The 20,008-nt window shown below is 38.7% G+C and overlaps 1 protein-coding gene across 1 annotated transcript in view; it reads right to left on the reverse strand.

The window, feature by feature from the left end:
* LOC122803148 overlaps positions 1-14,046 on the reverse strand; it is a 601,848-nt gene extending 587,802 nt beyond the window's left edge. Inside the window, exon 1 of the mRNA XM_044072768.1 lies at positions 13,789-14,046. Within this exon, the coding sequence (XP_043928703.1) occupies positions 13,789-13,840 (52 nt within the window). The 5' untranslated portion in view covers positions 13,841-14,046. The remainder of the gene's footprint in view (positions 1-13,788) is intronic.
* Between the last annotated feature and the right edge of the window lie 5,962 nt (positions 14,047-20,008).

A 20,008-nucleotide genomic window follows, 5' to 3' on the forward strand; every position in this document is an offset into this window, starting at 1 on the left:
TAATATTTATCAGCTACCCAAAGGCCCTTAAAAGGGTGTCCAATTATTACTGTGCAATATTATTTTCCAATAGTAGTGTAACTAAGAAATCAAGGCTTATTGGAATGGCTTAGTACAAGATCACTTATAAGCATGCAATGTACTCTAGAGCTTAAATTATCTCTACATAAACCAGCCACAGTTGAAAAGGGTTTAAAAATTATTTAATAATAAATACTAAAAACACAAGACAATACTACTATACCACAGTGGTATTCAAGAGTTCAGAGATCACACAGAAACTTAAAATAATTCCGTAGTACAGTTCTGACATAACAGAAAAACACTTAGTTTAATCTTTATAGTCCTAGCTATTTCTACAAGAAAACATACTTCTAAGATAACTTACTTAAGACAACAGGCAGTGCTGAGTTAGATGTCCAAGATCAAAATGATTACAGTCTCTCCCTGAGTAATAGTTTTTAAAATCACTGACAAACATTTCTGCTGGGCCCTTAGGTTTTCCGAGTATACACATTACATCATTTTGACACTTAGTCTGGAGTTCCCAGGCCAACAGACTACATTATTTAACAATCTAACACCTGCTCGGGAAACTACAACAATAAAAGACATTTCACATGTATACTCTAGTAATTATTCCTTAAGTTAAAACAAAAGAAAGAATGTGATAGCACAGACCAAATGGCTCCGAGCTCTGGAGATCAAAGAACATACAAAACATAATTTTAATTTCAAAGAACATTTGAAATGCTTGTCTTAGTTTCCCTTACAGCAGTTGACAATGTTGCTACATTGTTGAAACAGCATTTCTTTACATTTAAGACACAAGCTTGTATTTTACATTTATATTTACTAATGTCAGAATTATGTATCAAATTCTATTTGGTTAGGTTGACAGCCTTCACCCATCTCTACCAAATGTCACATCTCTCCCCTCGGGAGAACTCAAGTTAGTTTTTCAAGTGACCCTTGAGAAACGCTGCTTGAGAGGGCTAGGTCTAGCTGAGTGTACCTCACTCCATTCCCTGTCTTGAGAGCGCATCTGCATTGGCATTGCTAATCCCACTGCAGTGCTGCACTGACATATCATATGCTTGCAACCCCAGGCTCCAACTTAGCAACTTGGCATTTTGCTGGCTGGCTCTGTTTAACCATGTTAGGGGGCTGTGATCTGTCATAACAGTGAATTTCCTTCCATACAGATAAGGCTGAAGTTTTTGCAGTGCCCACACTATGGCTAGACATTCCTTTTCTACAGCTGCATAGCATTCCTCCCTGGGTTGGAGCCTACGACTGAGATAAGCCACTGGGTGCTCTTCTCCCAATGAAGAAATCTGGCCAAGTACAGCCCCCACCCCATGATTCGAAGCATCCACTTGTACAACAAATTCTTTGCTGTAATCTGGACTGGCTTACACAGGGGGTCCTCCCAAAGCTTCTGGAATGCCTGCTCACATGCTGGGGTCCACACTACCTTATCTGGCCTGTTCTTCCTTGTCAGGTCTGTGAGGGGAGCAGCTATGGTACTATAACTGGGGACAAACTTTCTGTAGTACCCTGCTGTCCCTAAAAATGCCCTCACCTGCTTTTTAATAAAAGGTGCAAGCCATGTCTGAATGGCTTCCACTTTGGTAGGTTCTGGCCTTATAAGTAAAATAACGGCTCCGGTGCATAAATGAATAATCCACAAAGCTTTATTCCAAACGAAAAGTGAAGCGCTTTTCGTCTACCCTGCCAGTTTGGTAGACTTCATCAGACAAATCAGCTGTGCAAAACAAGAGAGTTAAATACATTTTTTAAAATAAGATTGACATGACAACCAGCCTATGACAATTACAATACACAAAAGTCTAAATAACAACAGAACTTACTGGCCAAAGTAGTTTCAGGATGCTCCTCACTGTAAATACTCTACCTATTTAATTATACTATACATATAAAATACAAAAAATGTGTAAAAATAGTCATAAAATGTATCAAGTGACACTTTCCAAATACTTAAAAACTAATAAATATAATTTAACGCAAAAGACTTTTCAGTTTTAAAATACATGACAGTAAAGTGATTTAGTTCAAACCTGGATCTGTGTAAGAATTTAATCTTAACTACCATATTAATTCATACTTTTCTAAAATAAGTTGGTAGGGGCCACCTTTTAAAACTGGGGTGACTTGATCTATTACCCTAAACAAGAAACTGTGGGTGGAGTTTTCATTACAGTGCCTAGCCAGTGCATTTAAACTGTTTTTCTTTCTAATATTGTATACATGTTCGTATATCCTATCTCTCAGCCTCCTGTCAGTCTTCCCTACGTAAATCGCAGGGCATAGCTGGCAGAAGGCCAGGTACACCACTGCTTTAGAATTACAGTTGTGCCTACCCCTCGTCTGATATTTCATTTTGCCCACACTGAAATTTGATCCTGTTGAAATGAATTTACAGTAGTTACATGATTCACATTTGTAAGTACCCATTATTCTGTGCGAGATACTTACTTCTGCCTCCACAAAATTCTTTAAATTTCTACCTCTTTTAAAAATTAAAGTCGGGCAATTTCCCAACTTCTCAATTAGTCCCTTCTCAAAATACAGTAGATTCCAATTTCTGTCCAGGATCCTTCTCAAATCATTTGCTTATAAATTATACACCATAATGAAGCTCCTTTTAAATTCCTTACGTTCACCAGTAGCCAGCCATAGGGCATGGTTCAACTTCTCCTAGATCTACATTCACACACATGGATGGTTCATTAACAGGGCTAAAGCGTACAACACTCATTCTCTGTTCACCAGTGACAATAGGTCGATAAAAACCTGTACAATCTGAGAGTATATAGGATCCCTATGAGAATTGAGGCATACAAAAATATGTTGGAACTTTTTGATAGAACTGGGATGGACTTAATGAGAATTATCATTAGAGACAATAACAACAGATTAAGTGTTTTACAAAATGAATTACTTATTCTCAAGCAGAGAATTACCAATGACTTGCTTTTTGAAAGTAACAAAGGTAGATTAGATAGAATTACAACTGAACTTGACAGATATGTTAAAACAAGTATGGAAAGAAAACAAAAGAAGCTACTAAGGGATACTACTGAATATAAAGAGAAAAAAGCTTACCCCTTACCCAATACGACTAGGGATGTCCAACACGATGGGGACATAAGGAGAAACACAATGTTAACTGAGGAGGAGGGGGTAACCAATGAGATACATTTTGGGATAAGGGAGGAAGAAGAGGTTTTTTAGAAAACCAACCTCCGTTAAGACGGTCAGACAGATTGAGGAACCGAGACAACCCACAAGATCAGGAGGTTCAGAGACCACCTCAGGGACCAGGATGGTACACAGGGAACAATTGGAGGGATGGGCGACAGAGGAGGAACAACTCGAACTTGAACCCCATCTTCCACAACACCAACAACTGGCGCAACAGATGAACGACAACACTGATAACACTCCCAGTATTTTCTTATCTACTGATTCTCCTGTATCTTGTTTTGATTCATCTACTGATTTATGTCAGCATTCTCCCACTAGTTTCTTAAATTCTCCTTTGGCTAACATTACTAAGGAGGGTCCTACTATTTTAGGTGACAACTCCTTTTTTGTTTACAATATTTCTAGTTTGAAGATTTTAGACAGTCGTCTTAGCTTATTGAAAAAAGGTTTTTCTTTTGTCCCTGATTTCAAATATGACATCAGTTCTTTACAAGAAAACTGAATTTAAAAGTATTTTTTAGTACTAAACACAGGGTTGACAGTGAAACTCAATTATTTACAATTAGAAGAAGTAGCACATTTATACCCCCACACCATCCTGCTGTGTTGGCTTTTGAATGTTTATGTACAACACAAATTAGATGACTTCTTGACAACAGACAGATAACATGTGACAACAACATAACATCTGCAGAATTATTTTGCTTAAAGGAACTTTCTGTTAACAAGGACTATAGGGTTATGAAACCGGACAAAGGTGGAGGAGTGGTTATTATGACCAACACTGATTATTTAATGCAGATGCAGAACATTCTAAACGACTCCGACACATATGAGTTAGATTCTAAATTTGATGTCCAGAAGGCGTACACCAAAATAGACTGGATGCTTTATGAGTTGCTATGTGAAGGTATAATAGATGCTGAGGAATATAAATATTTATTGGTAGAACACCCGGTCATGCCCACCATTTTTGGCATACCCAAAATTCATAAAAATTTAGTTAACCCACCTTTTAGACCCATAGTTGCAGCCAGATGATCAAAAACTGAACCTCTAGATTCCTACATAGACATTATGACCAAGGACATCCTGGAAAGGTTGCCATATATCTTAAAAGATTCGTGGCACTGTTTGGACTGCCTCAGAACTTTGTCTCATGATGATCTGGGGGATTTTTTGTTGGTCACTATTGATGTTATCAATTTATTTTCAGTGATCCCCCATGATTGTGGGCTCGACTGGTTTAGGAAGAGCTTGGACAAACATACCAACTTGCACCGGACCAAGAAGGGCCTATTGGTGGATCTGTTGCAAATGGTACTGGAGAACAATTTTGTAGGTTTTGAGGATGAGTATTACAGACAGTCCACAGGGGTGGCTATGGGTGCTAAATGTGCACCCATTTATGCCAACCTTGTTTTAGCAGAATGGGAAGACCAGTTTGTGTTGACATCTGATTATAAGGCTAAGATGCCTATCTATTTTAGATTTTTGGATGATATTTTGCTTTTTTGGAAGGGCACACTTGACGAACTGGAAGAATTTATTTTATATTTGAACCACACGACAACATTCTTAAAATTTACACACAAGGTTGGCAAGATGAGTATTGATTATCTGGATTTACAATTATATACTAAAAATGGTAAAATAGAATCAAGATTATACAGAAAGAAAACTTACAGCAATTCATTTCTACATTATAGTAGTTGTCACCCTGCCTATGTTAAGAGAAATGTTGTTAAGGGCCAAATGATCAGGTTGTCTCGTATTATTAGTGAGGATGATGTCTTTAAAATTGAACTGGACATATTGAAGGACTTATTTGTCCAAAGAGGTTATCCCATTGGTATACTTTTGTCGCTTCAATAAGAAATATTTAGAAGAAGGTCTACTGACTTTGTTCCAATTTTGCATGACACACACAGGTCATGTGACAAAGTCACCAACCATAAAGATGTGCCTGATAGAAACAGTACGCCAACAGGAATGGTATTACAACACAATAGGTTAGCACCTGAAGTTAAAGATGTTATTTACGGTGCTTGGGAAAGCCTCATCCCTGTAGACTTACACAACATACTTGGTAAATGTCCCACTTTTATTAATAGTAGAGGTTCAAATTTAAAAGACCTACTAGAGAAGACCCCTAGATCCTTTGGACAAAGACCAGCTACTATGGCCAAATGTGGCAATTGCAAGGCCTGTAAATTTATTAATGACAGTCCCTATGTTTGTCTAGGTAATTTTAAGAGAACTTTGAAGAGCCCTGGTTACTGCAACTGTAACACAAGTATGGTAATTTACGCTGCCACTTGTTTATCTTGCCCAGCGTTCTATATAGGTATGACTACCAGGAAGTTGAGACAAAGAATATTAGAACATAACAGGGACATAAAAAAACAAGAAAACCACTAATTCATTGTATGTACACACGAATCATTGTTCAAACTTTAAAAAGTTTATTTTTTTTTGTTATTGACAGGCTCTATACAAAGGATTTTGGGGGGGACTTTTAAACCATGTTGGAAATAAGGGAATGTCTTTGGCAACTGAGACTTGATGCCAGCAATGCTCCTGGTATCAATGATGCACTATCCCTAGCATGTATTTTAAGATACAAGGCAGTTTGTATATAATATAAAACTATGTAAATTTAAATATTTTAACAGATATGTTTTTTGTTTTATATGGAATGTTTATTACTGCACACACTGCTTTTTATGATGTTTTATTTTGGTTTATTTATTTATTCTGGGTAGCTATTACTTACTTGAGATTCTAGCAAACAAGGTATTGTTGAGCAGGACTTTAAGATTTGGTGAACAGGAACTTTAGGGATAATTGTTTAATTTAACTACCCTCCTGCTTTTTCATCATTGATTAATCAAGCACTAATTAATAGCTGTATTTAAAGGTTGTTTTTACTGAAGTTAACTGACTCTGAAGATGCCCATGAGGGTGAAAGCGCTTAGTTCAAGTTGCTGTTTTTTTATTTCTTCATTCATCAAATTGTGGATTAATAAAGGTTTTGTGAGGTTACCTGTTATGTTACCTTAGTGCCTTTTTGTTTACTAGTTGTTTTACACTCTGAGTTCCTTCAGTTGTTGTTTTGGCACTTGGTAACAACACAGGTGTATATCACTTAAACCTATACACTCTTGTGGACCCTTTTTCAGGGTTGACTTTTTCTGTGAAGGAATACTATTCTGTGATTTACTCCTTGTGGTTGTGACAACTATCACATGCTGCTATCGTTTTTTCATCATTACTGCTACCTTTGATGTGAGCTGAACAGCTACTGAGGTTAATTACTGATTTTTTCATCTGGTTGTCGAGTTTGCTAATCTGCCTGCATTATTACTATTGGATTTACCTGCATCATTACTATTGGATTTACTTGTACATCCTTGTCCTTGGTTTGAGCTGAACAGCTACCAAGGTTAACCAACGTTTCTACTGCTTTCTTAGCATTTTACTACATTAGGACGGACTGCAGGAGGTTGTATTTTCTTTTAACAACATTCTTTTAACACTGTTTTATTATAAGAAGATTAAATTTCCACGTTGGTCACAGTTTTCGATATAGATTGGTTTGTTCTTTGGAACACTAACAACTTGAACTTTTAAAACTGGAGCGTACTGCTTTAAGTACACTTTGAGAGACTGTTCTTTTGGTGCACGTCTACCACACCTCTGTTAGCTTTGGCTGTCTTGTCATTGCTGCTACGTGTTATGAGTTTCGCTTCCATTTGTACTGTTTTTATTAAAGGAAGCGATGGTTCTGTTTAAGCTTGTTTACTGGGTTACTGGCTGTTAGGGGTTATTGCTACTTTTCCTTTTGAGCTACCCTGTTGGCAGAGACTTAACGGACCACATTATTACACAGGCTTTTGTTTCCTTCAAAGAGAAAGTCCTCGGTGGTTCCTTCGAAGCTTCTGGCTTCAACGAGACAACAAGGAACTGATTTTGTATAACTTTTACCACCCGTTACTAAGGTTTGCAACACTCTTGTCTTCAGCATTGCAATTTTCAAAGAGAACGCACTTTACTGGACTGATTTCTGTATTTATTTTTTTGTATTTTGATTCACACTATTTCGAAGCAAAGTAGCTTCCAATTTTGACTACACTGTAGTTTGGTTATACAATCGCTGAGTTAACTCAGGGGGTTATAATAATAATATGATTTTAACATTGTTTTAATTTGCTTGATTTGTGAGCTGTTTTTTATGTTTATTTTAAATAATTGAACAGAATTGATGAACAACTTTTCTATGATTTTTGAATAAGGTTTATTCATTTGTAAACTTGACATACTGAATGGTCTGGATTTTTTTACATTTTTTCAAGGGGTTACTTGGTATTGCTTTTGACTACATTAATTATATTTTCATAGAGTAGTTTCATCATTATTACAGTTTTGTCATGTCTTCATATAAATAACAGATTAGTGGATTTGTGATTTGGACTAGTGTACTTGTTAACAACACACTTGCTTTGAGATTTTTGAGATAGATATTGTTACACCCTGACAATACGAATTTAATATTATTATTTTTCATTATAATTATTTTCTGATTTTATTTTATTATTTTCTACTTTATTTTATTAATACTATTGGTTCTTGTGGATTCAACCAATAGGGTGTTTATTTTTACCACTATTACCCATTTAGATCTGAGGTTAAACATTTAAAAGTGGACAGGAAAAGTTCATTTTTTTACATATACTTTTTTTACATATTTTTTTATATTTTATTTATTTATTTATTTATTTTTTATGACGGAACACTTAATGATCCAATATATGGAAATTTCTAGACAGATTATCACATTACTGCAGGCAAACAAGACTGCAGAACATAATATTCAAGATGTTAGTTTAACAGACACACAGGTGGAACTGTTTACTATGCATACACCACCAGTGTCCACTGCTGATAGACAAGTGAATACGGAGACACTTAGAGGGGAAAGGAACAATACCCACCAGGGAGAGAATAATAACAGTAGAGGAAGAGTTGTTACTAACAACATTCCTACAGGACCAATGTTTGACATGGAGAACTTCTTGGTGCCCCCTGTATTAGGAGACTCTTTTAGATCAGAAAATCTTGGGACATTCAACTCACAGGTATTTAAATTTGAAATGCTAGCTAAAAAATACAAATCGCTTCAGATGGACAATGTTTTTTTTTAGAGCGTTCACTAGAACTTAACCAGGTACCCAAAGGTCTGAGAGTATTTGGATCCCTATGGGAATTGAGGCAAACACTGAGGCATACAAAAATATGTTGGAACTTTTTGATAGAACTGGGATTGACTTAATGAGAATTATCATTAGAGACAATAACAACAGATTAAGTGTTTTAAAAAATGAATTACTTATTCTCAAGCAGAGTATTACCAATGACTTGCTTTTTGAAAGTAACAAAGGTAGATTAGATAGAGTTACAACTGAACTTGACAGATATGTTAAAACAAGTATGGAAAGAAAACAAAAGAAGCTACTAAGGGATACTACTGAATATAAAGAGAAAAAAGCTTACCCCTTACCCAATACGACTAGGGATGTCCAACACGATGGGGACATAAGGAGAAACACAATGTTAACTGAGGAGGAGGGGGTAACCAATGAGATACATTTTGGGATAGAGGAGGAAGAAGAGTTTTTTAAGAAAACCAACCTCCGTTAAGATGGTCAGACAGATTGAGGAACCGAGACAACCCACGAGATCAGGAGGTTCAGAGACCACCTCAGGGACCAGGACGGTACACAGGGAACAATTGGAGGGATGGGCGACAGAGGAGGAAGAACTCGAACTTGAACCCCACCTTCCACAACACCAACAACTGGTGCAACAGATGAACGACAACACTGATAACACAACCAGTATTTTCTTACCTACTGATTCTCCTGTATCTTGTTTTGATTCATCTACTGATTTATGTCAGCATTCTCCCACTAGTTTGTTAAATTCTCCTTTGGCTAACATTACTAAGGAGGGTCCTACTATTTTAGGTGACAACTCCCTTTTTGTTTACAATTTTTCTAGTTTGAAGATTTTAGACAGTCATCTTAGCTTATTGAAAAAATGTTTTTCTTTTGTCCCTGATTTCAAATATGACATCAGTAAGATTCTTATTAATTTAAAGCTCTTTACAAGAAAACTGAATTTAAAAGTATTTTTTAGTACTAAACACAGGGTTGACTGTGAAACTCAATTATTTACAATTAGAAGAAGTAGCACATTTATACCCCCACACCATCCTGCTGTGTTGGCTTTTGTTCGTTTATGTACAACACAAATTAAGCAACTTCTTGACAATAGACAGATAACATGTGACAACAACATAACATCTGCAGAATTATTTTGCTTAAAGGAACTTTCTGTTAACAAGGACTATAGGGTTATGAAACCAGACAAAGGTGGAGGAGTGGTTATTATGGCCAACACTGATTATTTAATGCAGATGCAGAACATACTAAACAACTCCGACACATATGAGTTAGCTTCTAAATTTGATGTCCAGAAGGCATACACCAAAATAGACTGGATGCTTTATGAGTTGCTATGTGAAGGTATAATAGATGCTGAGGAATATAAATATTTATTGGTAGAACACCCGGTCATGCCCACCATTTTTGGCATACCCAAAATTCATAAAAATTTAGTTAACCCACCTTTTAGACCCATAGTTGCAGCCAGACGATCAAAAACTGAACCTCTAGCTTCCTACATAGACATTATGACCAAGGACATCCTGGAAAGGTTGCCATATATCTTAAAAGATTTGTGGCACTGTTTGGACTGCCTCAGAACTTTGTCTCATGATGATCTGGGGGATTTTTTGTTGGTCACTATTGATGTTATCAATTTATTTTCAGTGATCCCCCATGATTGTGGGCTCGACTGGTTTAGGAAGAGCTTGGACAAACATATCAACTTGCACCGGACCAAGAAGGACCTATTGGTGGATCTGTTGCAAATGGTACTGGAGAACAATTTTGTAGGTTTTGAGGATGAGTATTACAGACAGTCCACAGGGGTGGCTATGGGTGCTAAATGTGCACCCATATATGCCAACCTTGTTTTAGCAGAATGGGAAGACCAGTTTGTGTTGACATCTGATTATAAGGCTAAGATGCCTATCTATTTTAGATTTTTGGATGATATTTTGCTTTTTTGGAAGGGCACACTTGACGAACTGGAAGAATTTATTTTATATTTGAACCACACTACAACATTCTTAAAATTTACACACAAGGTTGGCAAGATGAGTATTGATTATCTGGATTTACAATTATATACTAAAAATGGTAAAATAGAATCAAGATTATACAGAAAGAAAACTTACAGCAATTCATTTCTACATTATAGTAGTTGTCACCCTGCCTATGTTAAGAGAAATGTTGTTAAGGGCCAAATGATCAGGTTGTCTTGTATTATTAGTGAGGATGATGTCTTTAAAATTGAACTGGACATATTGAAGGACTTATTTGTCCAAAGAGGTTATCCCATTGATATACTTTTGTCACTTCAACATGAAATATTTAGAAGAAGGTCTACTGACTTTGTTCCACTTTTGCATGACACACACAGGTTATGTGACAAAGTCACCAACCATAAAGATGTGCCTGATAGAAACAATACGCCAACAGGAATGGTATTACAACACAATAGGTTAGCACCTGAAGTTAAAGATGTTATTTATGGTGCTTGGGAAAGCCTCATCCCTGCAGACTTACACAACATACTTGGTAAATGTCCCACTTTTATTAATAGTAGAGGTTCAAATTTAAAAGACCTACTAGAGAAGACCCCTAGATCCTTTGGACAAAGACCAGCTACTATGGCCAAATGTGGCAATTGCAAGGCCTGTAAATTTATTAATGACGGTCCCTACATTTGTCTAGGTAATTTTAAGAGAACTTTGAAGAGCCCTGGTTACTGCAACTGTAACACAAGTATGGTCATTTACGCTGCCACTTGTTTATCTTGCCCAGCATTCTATATAGGTATGACTACCAGGAAGTTGAGACAAAGAATATTAGAACATAACAGGAACATAAAAAACAAGACAACCACTAATTCATTGTATGTACACACAAATCATTGTTCAAACTTTAAAAAGTTTATTTTTTTTGTTATTGACAGGCTATATACAAAGGATTTTGGGGGGACTTTAAAACCATGTTGGAAATAAGGGAATGTCTTTGGCAACTGAGACTTGATGCCAGCAATGCTCCTGGTATCAATGATGCACTATCCCTAGTATGTATTTTAAGATACAAGGCAGCTTGTATATAATATAAAACTATGTAAATTTAAATATTTTAACAGATATGTTTTTTGTTTTATATGGAATGTTTATTACTGCACACACTGCTTTTTATGATGTTTTATTTTGGTTTATTTATTTATTCTGGGTAGCTATTACTTACTTGATATTCTAGCAAACAAGGTATTGTTGAGCAGGACTTTAAGATTTGGTGAACAGGAACTTTAGGGGATAATTGTTTAATTTAACTACCCTCCTGCTTTTTCATCATTGATTAATCAAGCACTAATTAATAGCTGTATTTAAAGGTTGTTTTTACTGAAGTTAACTGACTCTGAAGATGCCCATGAGGGTGAAAGCGCTTAGTCAGTTCAAGTTGCTGTTTTTTTATTTCTTCATTCATCAAATTGTGGATTAATAAAGGTTTTGTGAGGTTACCTGTTATGTTACCTTAGTGCCTTTTTGTTTACTAGTTTAGTACCCCTGTTGTCTCAAGACAACCTACTACTGGCACTTTGTCTTTCCCACTTACTGGCTCCCTCACCTTTGGTTCCCCACCTTGCCTCCCTGGACACCTACATGCCACATGGCCTCACTGGTTGCATTCAAAATATTTAACCCTAGCTCCTGGACGTGTACCTGGACTAGCGGCTTCCCCTGCTACTGTCAGATTCTGTTGTGGCAGTCTGTGCTGCCCACCACGGGTTCCTTTAGACCCATGAGCAGTACTGGGGGTCCCCTTCCTGTGTAGGGCTGACCTGCTTGCCAGGTATAGGTATCCCTTCTTCCCCAACTCATCTGAAGTAGCACATTGTCTATCAGCTAACCAGATCCTCATGTCCTCAGGCAAAGTGCTAAGGGCTTGTTCCTTCACCAAAAGGTCTGCCAGCCCTTCAAAAGTGGTGACCTGACATCCACTCACCCAGCTATGAAAATAAGTGCTCAGCTCAGCAACATATTCACATACATTTTTATCTGCCTTGTGTCTATGTTCATAAAACTTTTTTCTATACATTTCAGCTGTCAAAGAACATACAAAACATAATTTTAATTTCAAAGAACATGTGAAATGCTTGGTTTAGTTCTCCTTACAGCAGATGGCAATGTTGCTACATTGTTGAAACAGCATTTCTTTACATTTAAGACACAAGCCTATATTTTACATTTATATTTACTAATGTCAGAATTACGTATCATATCCTATTTGGCTAGGCTGGCAGCCTTCACCCATCTCTACCAGTCTTCACAAACTCAGCATAAAAAAGTCAGAGCCAAAAACTACAGATCAAAGTTTTGTGAAATGGCAAAGTTATTACCTGCACCACTGTACCATTGAGTATGTGCACATATGTCCTGCATCTGCCAAACCAACAAACGCAGCCATCCATCAAATGAAAGAAATTATGACCACTGTGTTACTCTTAAATAAACTGCAAGCACCACCAACACCCCCCACACACACACACACACAAGCTTAAGCCATAGCAATAGTAGCCCAACAGTGATTCCACTTAATGTACTATACCGTTTGAAACTACTACTGCCTCAGCAGATAAGTGATTGTTTTTGAACAGTTATCAAACAACAGCAGGTGAAAGTAACATTTATTCGCAGTAGCTTCTGCACTAATCATTTACTGACACTTCACTGCATAGAAACCTCAGATGTCTGAATGTTGTAATAATAATACTAATAATGTAATAATAACAGCTCTTATACAAGAATATTATTTAAGAAAAATAAGTAACTTTTTTCCTTAAATAACGTCATTGTATAATAGCAATAACATAGTTACTGATGTAATAGTGGCGACTTCATCTATGTTTTACTATGAGATCGCGTGTGGTGTGGGTTCATGGGGTGTATACATGTGTCTGGGACTGGAAGTGAGAAAGAGAAGCACTATAGGCGCAATGCTAGAGGAGAAAAACGCCTCTCAATTTGTGCGTGTTTATATTATACATTCACTCGACAGACGGGCTGGGTCACTGGCATGGCATCCGTGCAGTTATTATTACTACGTGCTCTTTGCAGCAAGAAACACTAGTACGTTTTACCCCTCTGAACCAACAGCTCTTAGATGCGTGTTATCAAGCAGCTGAACATAATTATGCGAGATAAGATGTACCGTTTGGAAAATAAAGTAAATCAGTTATACGCAGACATCAAGTAAACAGGAATGCCTGCATAGTACTACGCACATACGGCCATGCCAGCCGTTCAGTTTCCTAACCCAAGTCACCAGTACTGGAGAAACACTTCTTACAAACCTGTCATAAACAGCAGCGCCCACAACACAATCTTCTGTGAAACTATCCCCATCGTTTTCCTGAGTCTGTGCCATAAATCACCAGTATTTTCCCACTTTTTTTTACAATAAAAATTGCAGTATGAATTACTCTGTCATGCCTTCAACGATTAAACGCTCCAAGTTTCCAAGATTATTTGCAATTACAACAATTTAGTTTCAGTTTTATTTTTGAAGTCCCTCCCTCGTCCGAAAAAAAGAGTGGCAGAGTTCGAATCCATTTTCCTGGCATAGCAGCTCAACTGCTTCCATGTATGCCCTCTAATTAAGCCTTTGTCTTTACAAACTTACTGAAGGCCAAAAAGTCAGACTTGTTAATGGGCGCATACCTTAATAATTAAATCGACGAAACGTATATCTTTGATCATTATTTACACAGGGTTTAATAGTTATAACGAACTACGCAAAGTGTAGGGTTACCACCTGTCCCACTTTGCTTGGGACAGTGCCTCTTTGGACAGTTGTGCCCTGCAAAAAAAATTTAAAAAATGGCAAATGTCCTGAGATTTTAGGACTAAAATATTTCCTATATTTTATGTAATAGATGCATAGAACAGTTATTCTGAGTCTGAAACACCTAAATGTTATAAAAAAACACAATAAGCAACTAAATGCTACAAGAATAAGCTTTTATTTTGGCAAAAAAGTGAAGTTCTGTCCTTTGTACTGGCCGTGGGTATGTTTTGCTCTGCAAAATCTGACGTTTGTACCAAAAATGTCCCACTTTGGGCATTTGAAAAGGTGGCAACCCTAGCAAAGTGCTTCTCTTTCTTTCTTTCAGTCCCACCCCCGTATGATTTTAATACTTGGAGGTTGAGAGCCATGTATCCCCCAAGCAGTGTCCAAATTACATGTATTTGCTAACTACTCTCTTGAAGAGTGTAGCATCCTGATTAGTCTGCATTCATAGGAAAAATGTTGATGACAACGTTTCAGACATAAAAAAAGTTTCATTAAGCATCTTCAAAGGCTGTTTTGCTACAGTTTTGCAGTGGCCAGTATTGGTCACTATGGAACATTGTCAAGAAGCTAAAACAGGTATGTAACGCCCTCCCTCCTCCCACAAACATTCAACAGGAAGCAGAGTGAAGTGTCTAGCAGCTGGGTACACATAGCTTCTGGCTAAGGTTGGCATTGGGTGGCTGATAGCTTCAAAACAAGGGTGTATTGGGGGGGTGGGGGTTCATACCTCTCAATCTCTCCTAGTACAAGAAATTTGGACAAAGCTGGACAAAATGGAGGGACAAATGCCCAAAAAAAGGGGCATATTTTAAATATTGCTCTTATAAACTTAGAAAGTTGCTACAGTAACAGGGTTTGTTTTAACATACATTTTCTGAAGGATTTGAAGTCTGAAACTCAGGTGTATGTCATTAGTTAATGACTTCAGTCTTCAGATCATCCCAGTGATTTGCCAGAAAACTACACATTTTATGAGGTACAGACCAAACGTATGAGCCAGAAATCTGCACAGTTGAGAGGTATTCGGGGGGGGGGGGGGGTTTGCAGGAAGCAGATGGGTGGGGCCAAGGCCAGTCTTAAGCCAACTGAACCACTTTGGCCCAACAGCAGGTGAAAGTAACATTTATTCGCAGTAGCTTCTGCACTAATCATTTACTGACACTTCACTGCATAGAAACCTCAGATGTCCGAATGTTGTAATAATAATACTAATAATGGTCACATGAATTCAAGCTTGTTTCACACAAATATCAAGTAATCATAAGAAAGTATTCTAGCTTGTTGTTTGCAAAGATGAAACAGTAGGGCCTACCCAGCAGTTATAATCACTTCTTTGTACACCTCAGACAGTGAATTGTAATTTAAAAAAAATGATGGACGTGGAATGCATTTTAGCTACGTTCCACATAAATGTTCTGAGTTACTTCACTAAAATCTCATTATGCAAAGCCCAAATAATGAGCAAACACTTTTTGTGCTAGTTAATAACAGCGAACACTCTGAAAAGAGAATGTGCTGCTTCATTGTGTTTCAGCCTGCCAACTCCTTTCTGTATGACAATGTGTTGCAATGGGTTCAGGAAATTCGTCCTTGCCGCACTGTTGTGTGATCTCAGAATTGGTATACATAATTTACGGATGGGGCTGCATGGGGGATTTTTTTAAATTTTGATCATCATTTTAGAGCCATCACTCTTTTTTCATATTAGCGTGTCGAGGTTAAGTAGGCATCTATTGAAGATCTTAGGAAGAGTTTGTGAGGAACTGTGGGTACTACAGATACTGGTAGTGTTGCCAGAGGTGGTTAAGTGAGGTGTTCAGTGATACAGGTAGATAATGAAGAGTCTGTATGACAATATGTAATTTATAGCCTGTTGCATGTGGGTTGTTTGGTGGTTATTTTCGAAAGTCTAGAAGTCTAAACCTCAAGATGCACACCCTCGAAGCCCTCCTCAGTATGGAGAACATCGATGTCTGTGCTGTGACTGAAACCTGGTTCAAGGCTCCTGAGAGCACCCCAGCACTATCAGGTTATACCTCATATCATGCCCGCCCCAAAATCCGGACCGAACCACAAAAGGAGGAGTATCCATATTCATAAAGGATACCCACACCTCCAGGTTAGTGGCAACGCCGAAGCATCGGAGACCATCCAGGTGCAATTAACCATAGGTAAAACTGCCCTACAGTTTGTAGCATGCTACAGACCATCCTCTCAAACTCAGGAAACCCACACAGCCTTCCTGAAGACACTGGAGAGTATGAATGTCTCTCCAAACACCATCATATTGGGTGACTTCAACTACCCAAACATAGACTGGGAACATTACTCAAGCCCCAACACCCTAGCCCAAAGGTTCCTGGAGTTCATAAACTCAAATGCTATGGAACAACTAGTCACCATTCCCACAAGAGGAGAAAATATACTAGACCTGATCATCACAAACATGGGGACAAAATGCTCCACACCGAAGTATATCCCTCATTGGTGAGATCAGACCATAAATTAATCTCACTGGAGATCCACATCCCGCCCCAACCCCAGCAAAAAGACCACAGTGAAGAACTTCTCAAAAGCAAACTTCACACTTCTTAAGACTGGAGTGGTATCCTTCAAGGCCCCGAGCCAGTGGAAACCACAACCCACGCTGCTGAAACCCTTACAAATGCCTTCTACGAGCACTTCCAGGAATGTATGGATCAAGCAATCCCTAATAAAATCAAGACCCTTTCCACCAAAGGCAGGCGCCGGTCTGGTGGACCCCAGCCATAAACAAACTCTACAACAAGAGGAGAAAGCTACTACATGACAGAAAAATCCCTAAAAGGGAAGGCATCTCTGATCAATACTAGCAAAACCCACGATCACTCATAAAATCATCCAAGGCCAACTTTGAGAGAAAAATCGCTAAAGACACAAAAGACAATCATAAGGCCTTCTTTAGCTATGTTAGAAACCTGGGTGGAAACTCCCAGATATGCTCAGAATTAGTCCAAAATGATACAAAAATCACTGAACCCACAGACATTGCCAACATACTGGCAGACAGGTTCAGTGCAAATTTCTCCCCTCCCTCCCCCTCAAAAGGAGAAATATCTATCCCACCAGAGTCTAGCCTCCCAAACATCTCAGATGCCCAGGTGAGAGCTGCTCTCTCTAAAGCAAAAAACACAGCATCAATGGGACCGGACGGTGTCCCCGGCTGTGTGCTACACGAACTCAATGATGAACTAAACCCACACATAAGGCTGTTGTTTAATCTTAGCCTTACTACAGGATACGTACCCAAAGAATGGTGTACGGCAACTGTGGTCCCACTCCACAAAGGCGGTGCTTCTACGGACCATGCAAATTACCGCCCCATAAGCTTGACGAGCCTTGTTTGCAAGGCTATGGAGAGGATCATAATGGAACTCATAAATAAAGACATTGGGGACCTACAGACACTGGATCCTACCCAATTTGGCTTTGTCAAGGGCAGATCCTGCCTCTTGAACTTGGTCGACTTTTTCGAAACAGTCACTAAGGCCATTGATGGGGGTAAGGCAGTTCACACAGCCTACCTTGACCTAGCAAAAGCGTTCGACACAATACCCCACTCGGGCATCATGCACAAGATGGGTTGCAAACTGGCTCAAGGACAGAACCCACAGGGTTAGAGTTGCTGGTGCCATGTCAGACTCTAAGCCGGTCACGAGCGGTGTCCCACAGGGCTCAGTCCTGGGCCCCCTCTTGTTCGGCATTTATTTTTCTGAAGTGCAGGAAAACATAGGGGGATTGTGGCTGACAAAATTTGCAGATGACTGCAAACTGGGCACCATAATTGACACTCCATCAGACACAGACATCCTCCAGAGAGGTCTCATAGAAATGGATAACTGGTGCCAGAGCCATGGCCTTAAGCTAAATGCCAAAAAATGTATAGTCATACCCTTTGGGAAAAACAAGGTAACCCCTAATTACCACATAGGTGATAATCCATTAAACACGGAAGAAGTTATCAGGGACCTGGGGACCCAAGTTGACAGTAACCTCTCTTGACACTCACATTGCCAAAGTGGTTAGGAAGACCTTCTACATTGCCCACCTGATCATGAAGGGATTCACATCCAGATCAGGAGAGGTCATTGTACCCTGTACTCTTCACTTATCAGACCAATGATTGAGTACAACGCCCATTCGGAATGTACCTTACCCGACACCTGCAGCAGTTGGAAAGACCCCAAAAGTTCCTCACCAAAAGGATAAAGGGGCTCAAACATATGTCATACGCTGCCCGACTGAAGAAACTCCAGCTCTATTCAGTCGCATACCGTCTGCTCAGAGGTGATCTGTGCCTGACATACAAGGCCATGTCCAACCCGGAATTAATGGACATGCTCCACCTCAAAAAATCCAAATCCACCAGAGCCACGAGAGCAAGAGACTTAAACCTCAACACGGATATAAATAGGACGTGCTGGAGGGACAGATTCATCACCCAGAGACTCCCTACACTATGGAACAGAATCCCAGTCCATGTGAGGCAGAGCCCCTCACTGACTCTGTTCAAGAGAAATCTTGACGAGTGGATGGGAGATCGTAGGTTTACCCCGGGAATCATCTCTGTGTCACTGCTGGACAGAGGCACAGCAAACTAATGGGTATAGTATTATAGTATTCTCATCCTAAGGGGTGGTGAAAGCCACACACACTCTGGCTAGGCTTATAAATGCCCTAGGGCAGATAGCCTAGTATGAACCTATGAACCTAAAAGTAGTACAAAAAGTAGAAATACTTAAAAGTTAGGCTTGTAAGAGTTAAATCAGGAGGGAATATAAATTAAGAACTTCATAAACAAAAAAAAGTGCATTAAACTGGGGTCATGCCACTGTCCCAGATAACATAAGATATGTTTAGTAATGTAGTACTGCTGTGCTTGTTTATAGAGAAATGATTTGTACTTGTCACATATTCTATTATACAATGATTAGCCATTAACAATTCAAAATAGTATCACGGTGATTGGTCAGCCTAACCAGGGTGCCCGTTGTAAATCTGAATATATAAACTGTTCTGGGGCTTTCCCCAGTTAGGGGTCGTCACAGCGTTACTCCGATCCAGTGAATTTTTTACGGTGTGGAATTGCCAGCCCGGTGCCCAACCTTCAAAAACGACACACCCACCTGCATGCCTTTAAATTCACTCGCCCGCAGGAAGGACATGGAGATTCCGCACAGAAGGCACTCCAGCCGATAATCGAACTGGAAAATCTCTTGCTGTTAGGCGACAATGCTAACCGCTGCACCGCCGTACCCCTGTAAATCGAAAAGGGTCCACCCCCCCCCCCCCAATTTCTTCCATTAATATACGTAATAAAAATGTACTTTTATTTCATTAACAAAATAAATAAACTTACAAAACCAGAGACTTCAAACCAATAAGAGAGATGGGACAGACAAAAATAAAAAGATACTTGGGTACGTTACGGAAAACTAGAGAAACGTACCCGCTTATCCTTTTATTTTTTTCAGTCCCATCTCTCTCGTATGTGGAAAGTCACCCAGTTTCTGTTTTATTTTTTTTTTTAATTAAAATTAAAAAAAAAACGCACACACACAGGGGACGCCTTATTTTTTCCGTTGCTTCTTGTACACCGCACCTGTTGCTTACTTGCTTCAGTCTTCTATTTCCTCGTTTTAGCTTCCTTTACATACACGGTGACAGCACTGATGTAATGC

The sequence above is a fragment of the Protopterus annectens genome, chromosome 5.part1, assembly GCF_019279795.1.
Source record: "Protopterus annectens isolate FY-2018-M chromosome 5.part1, PAN1.0, whole genome shotgun sequence".
In the NCBI taxonomy this organism is placed as follows: Eukaryota; Metazoa; Chordata; order Ceratodontiformes; family Protopteridae; genus Protopterus; species Protopterus annectens.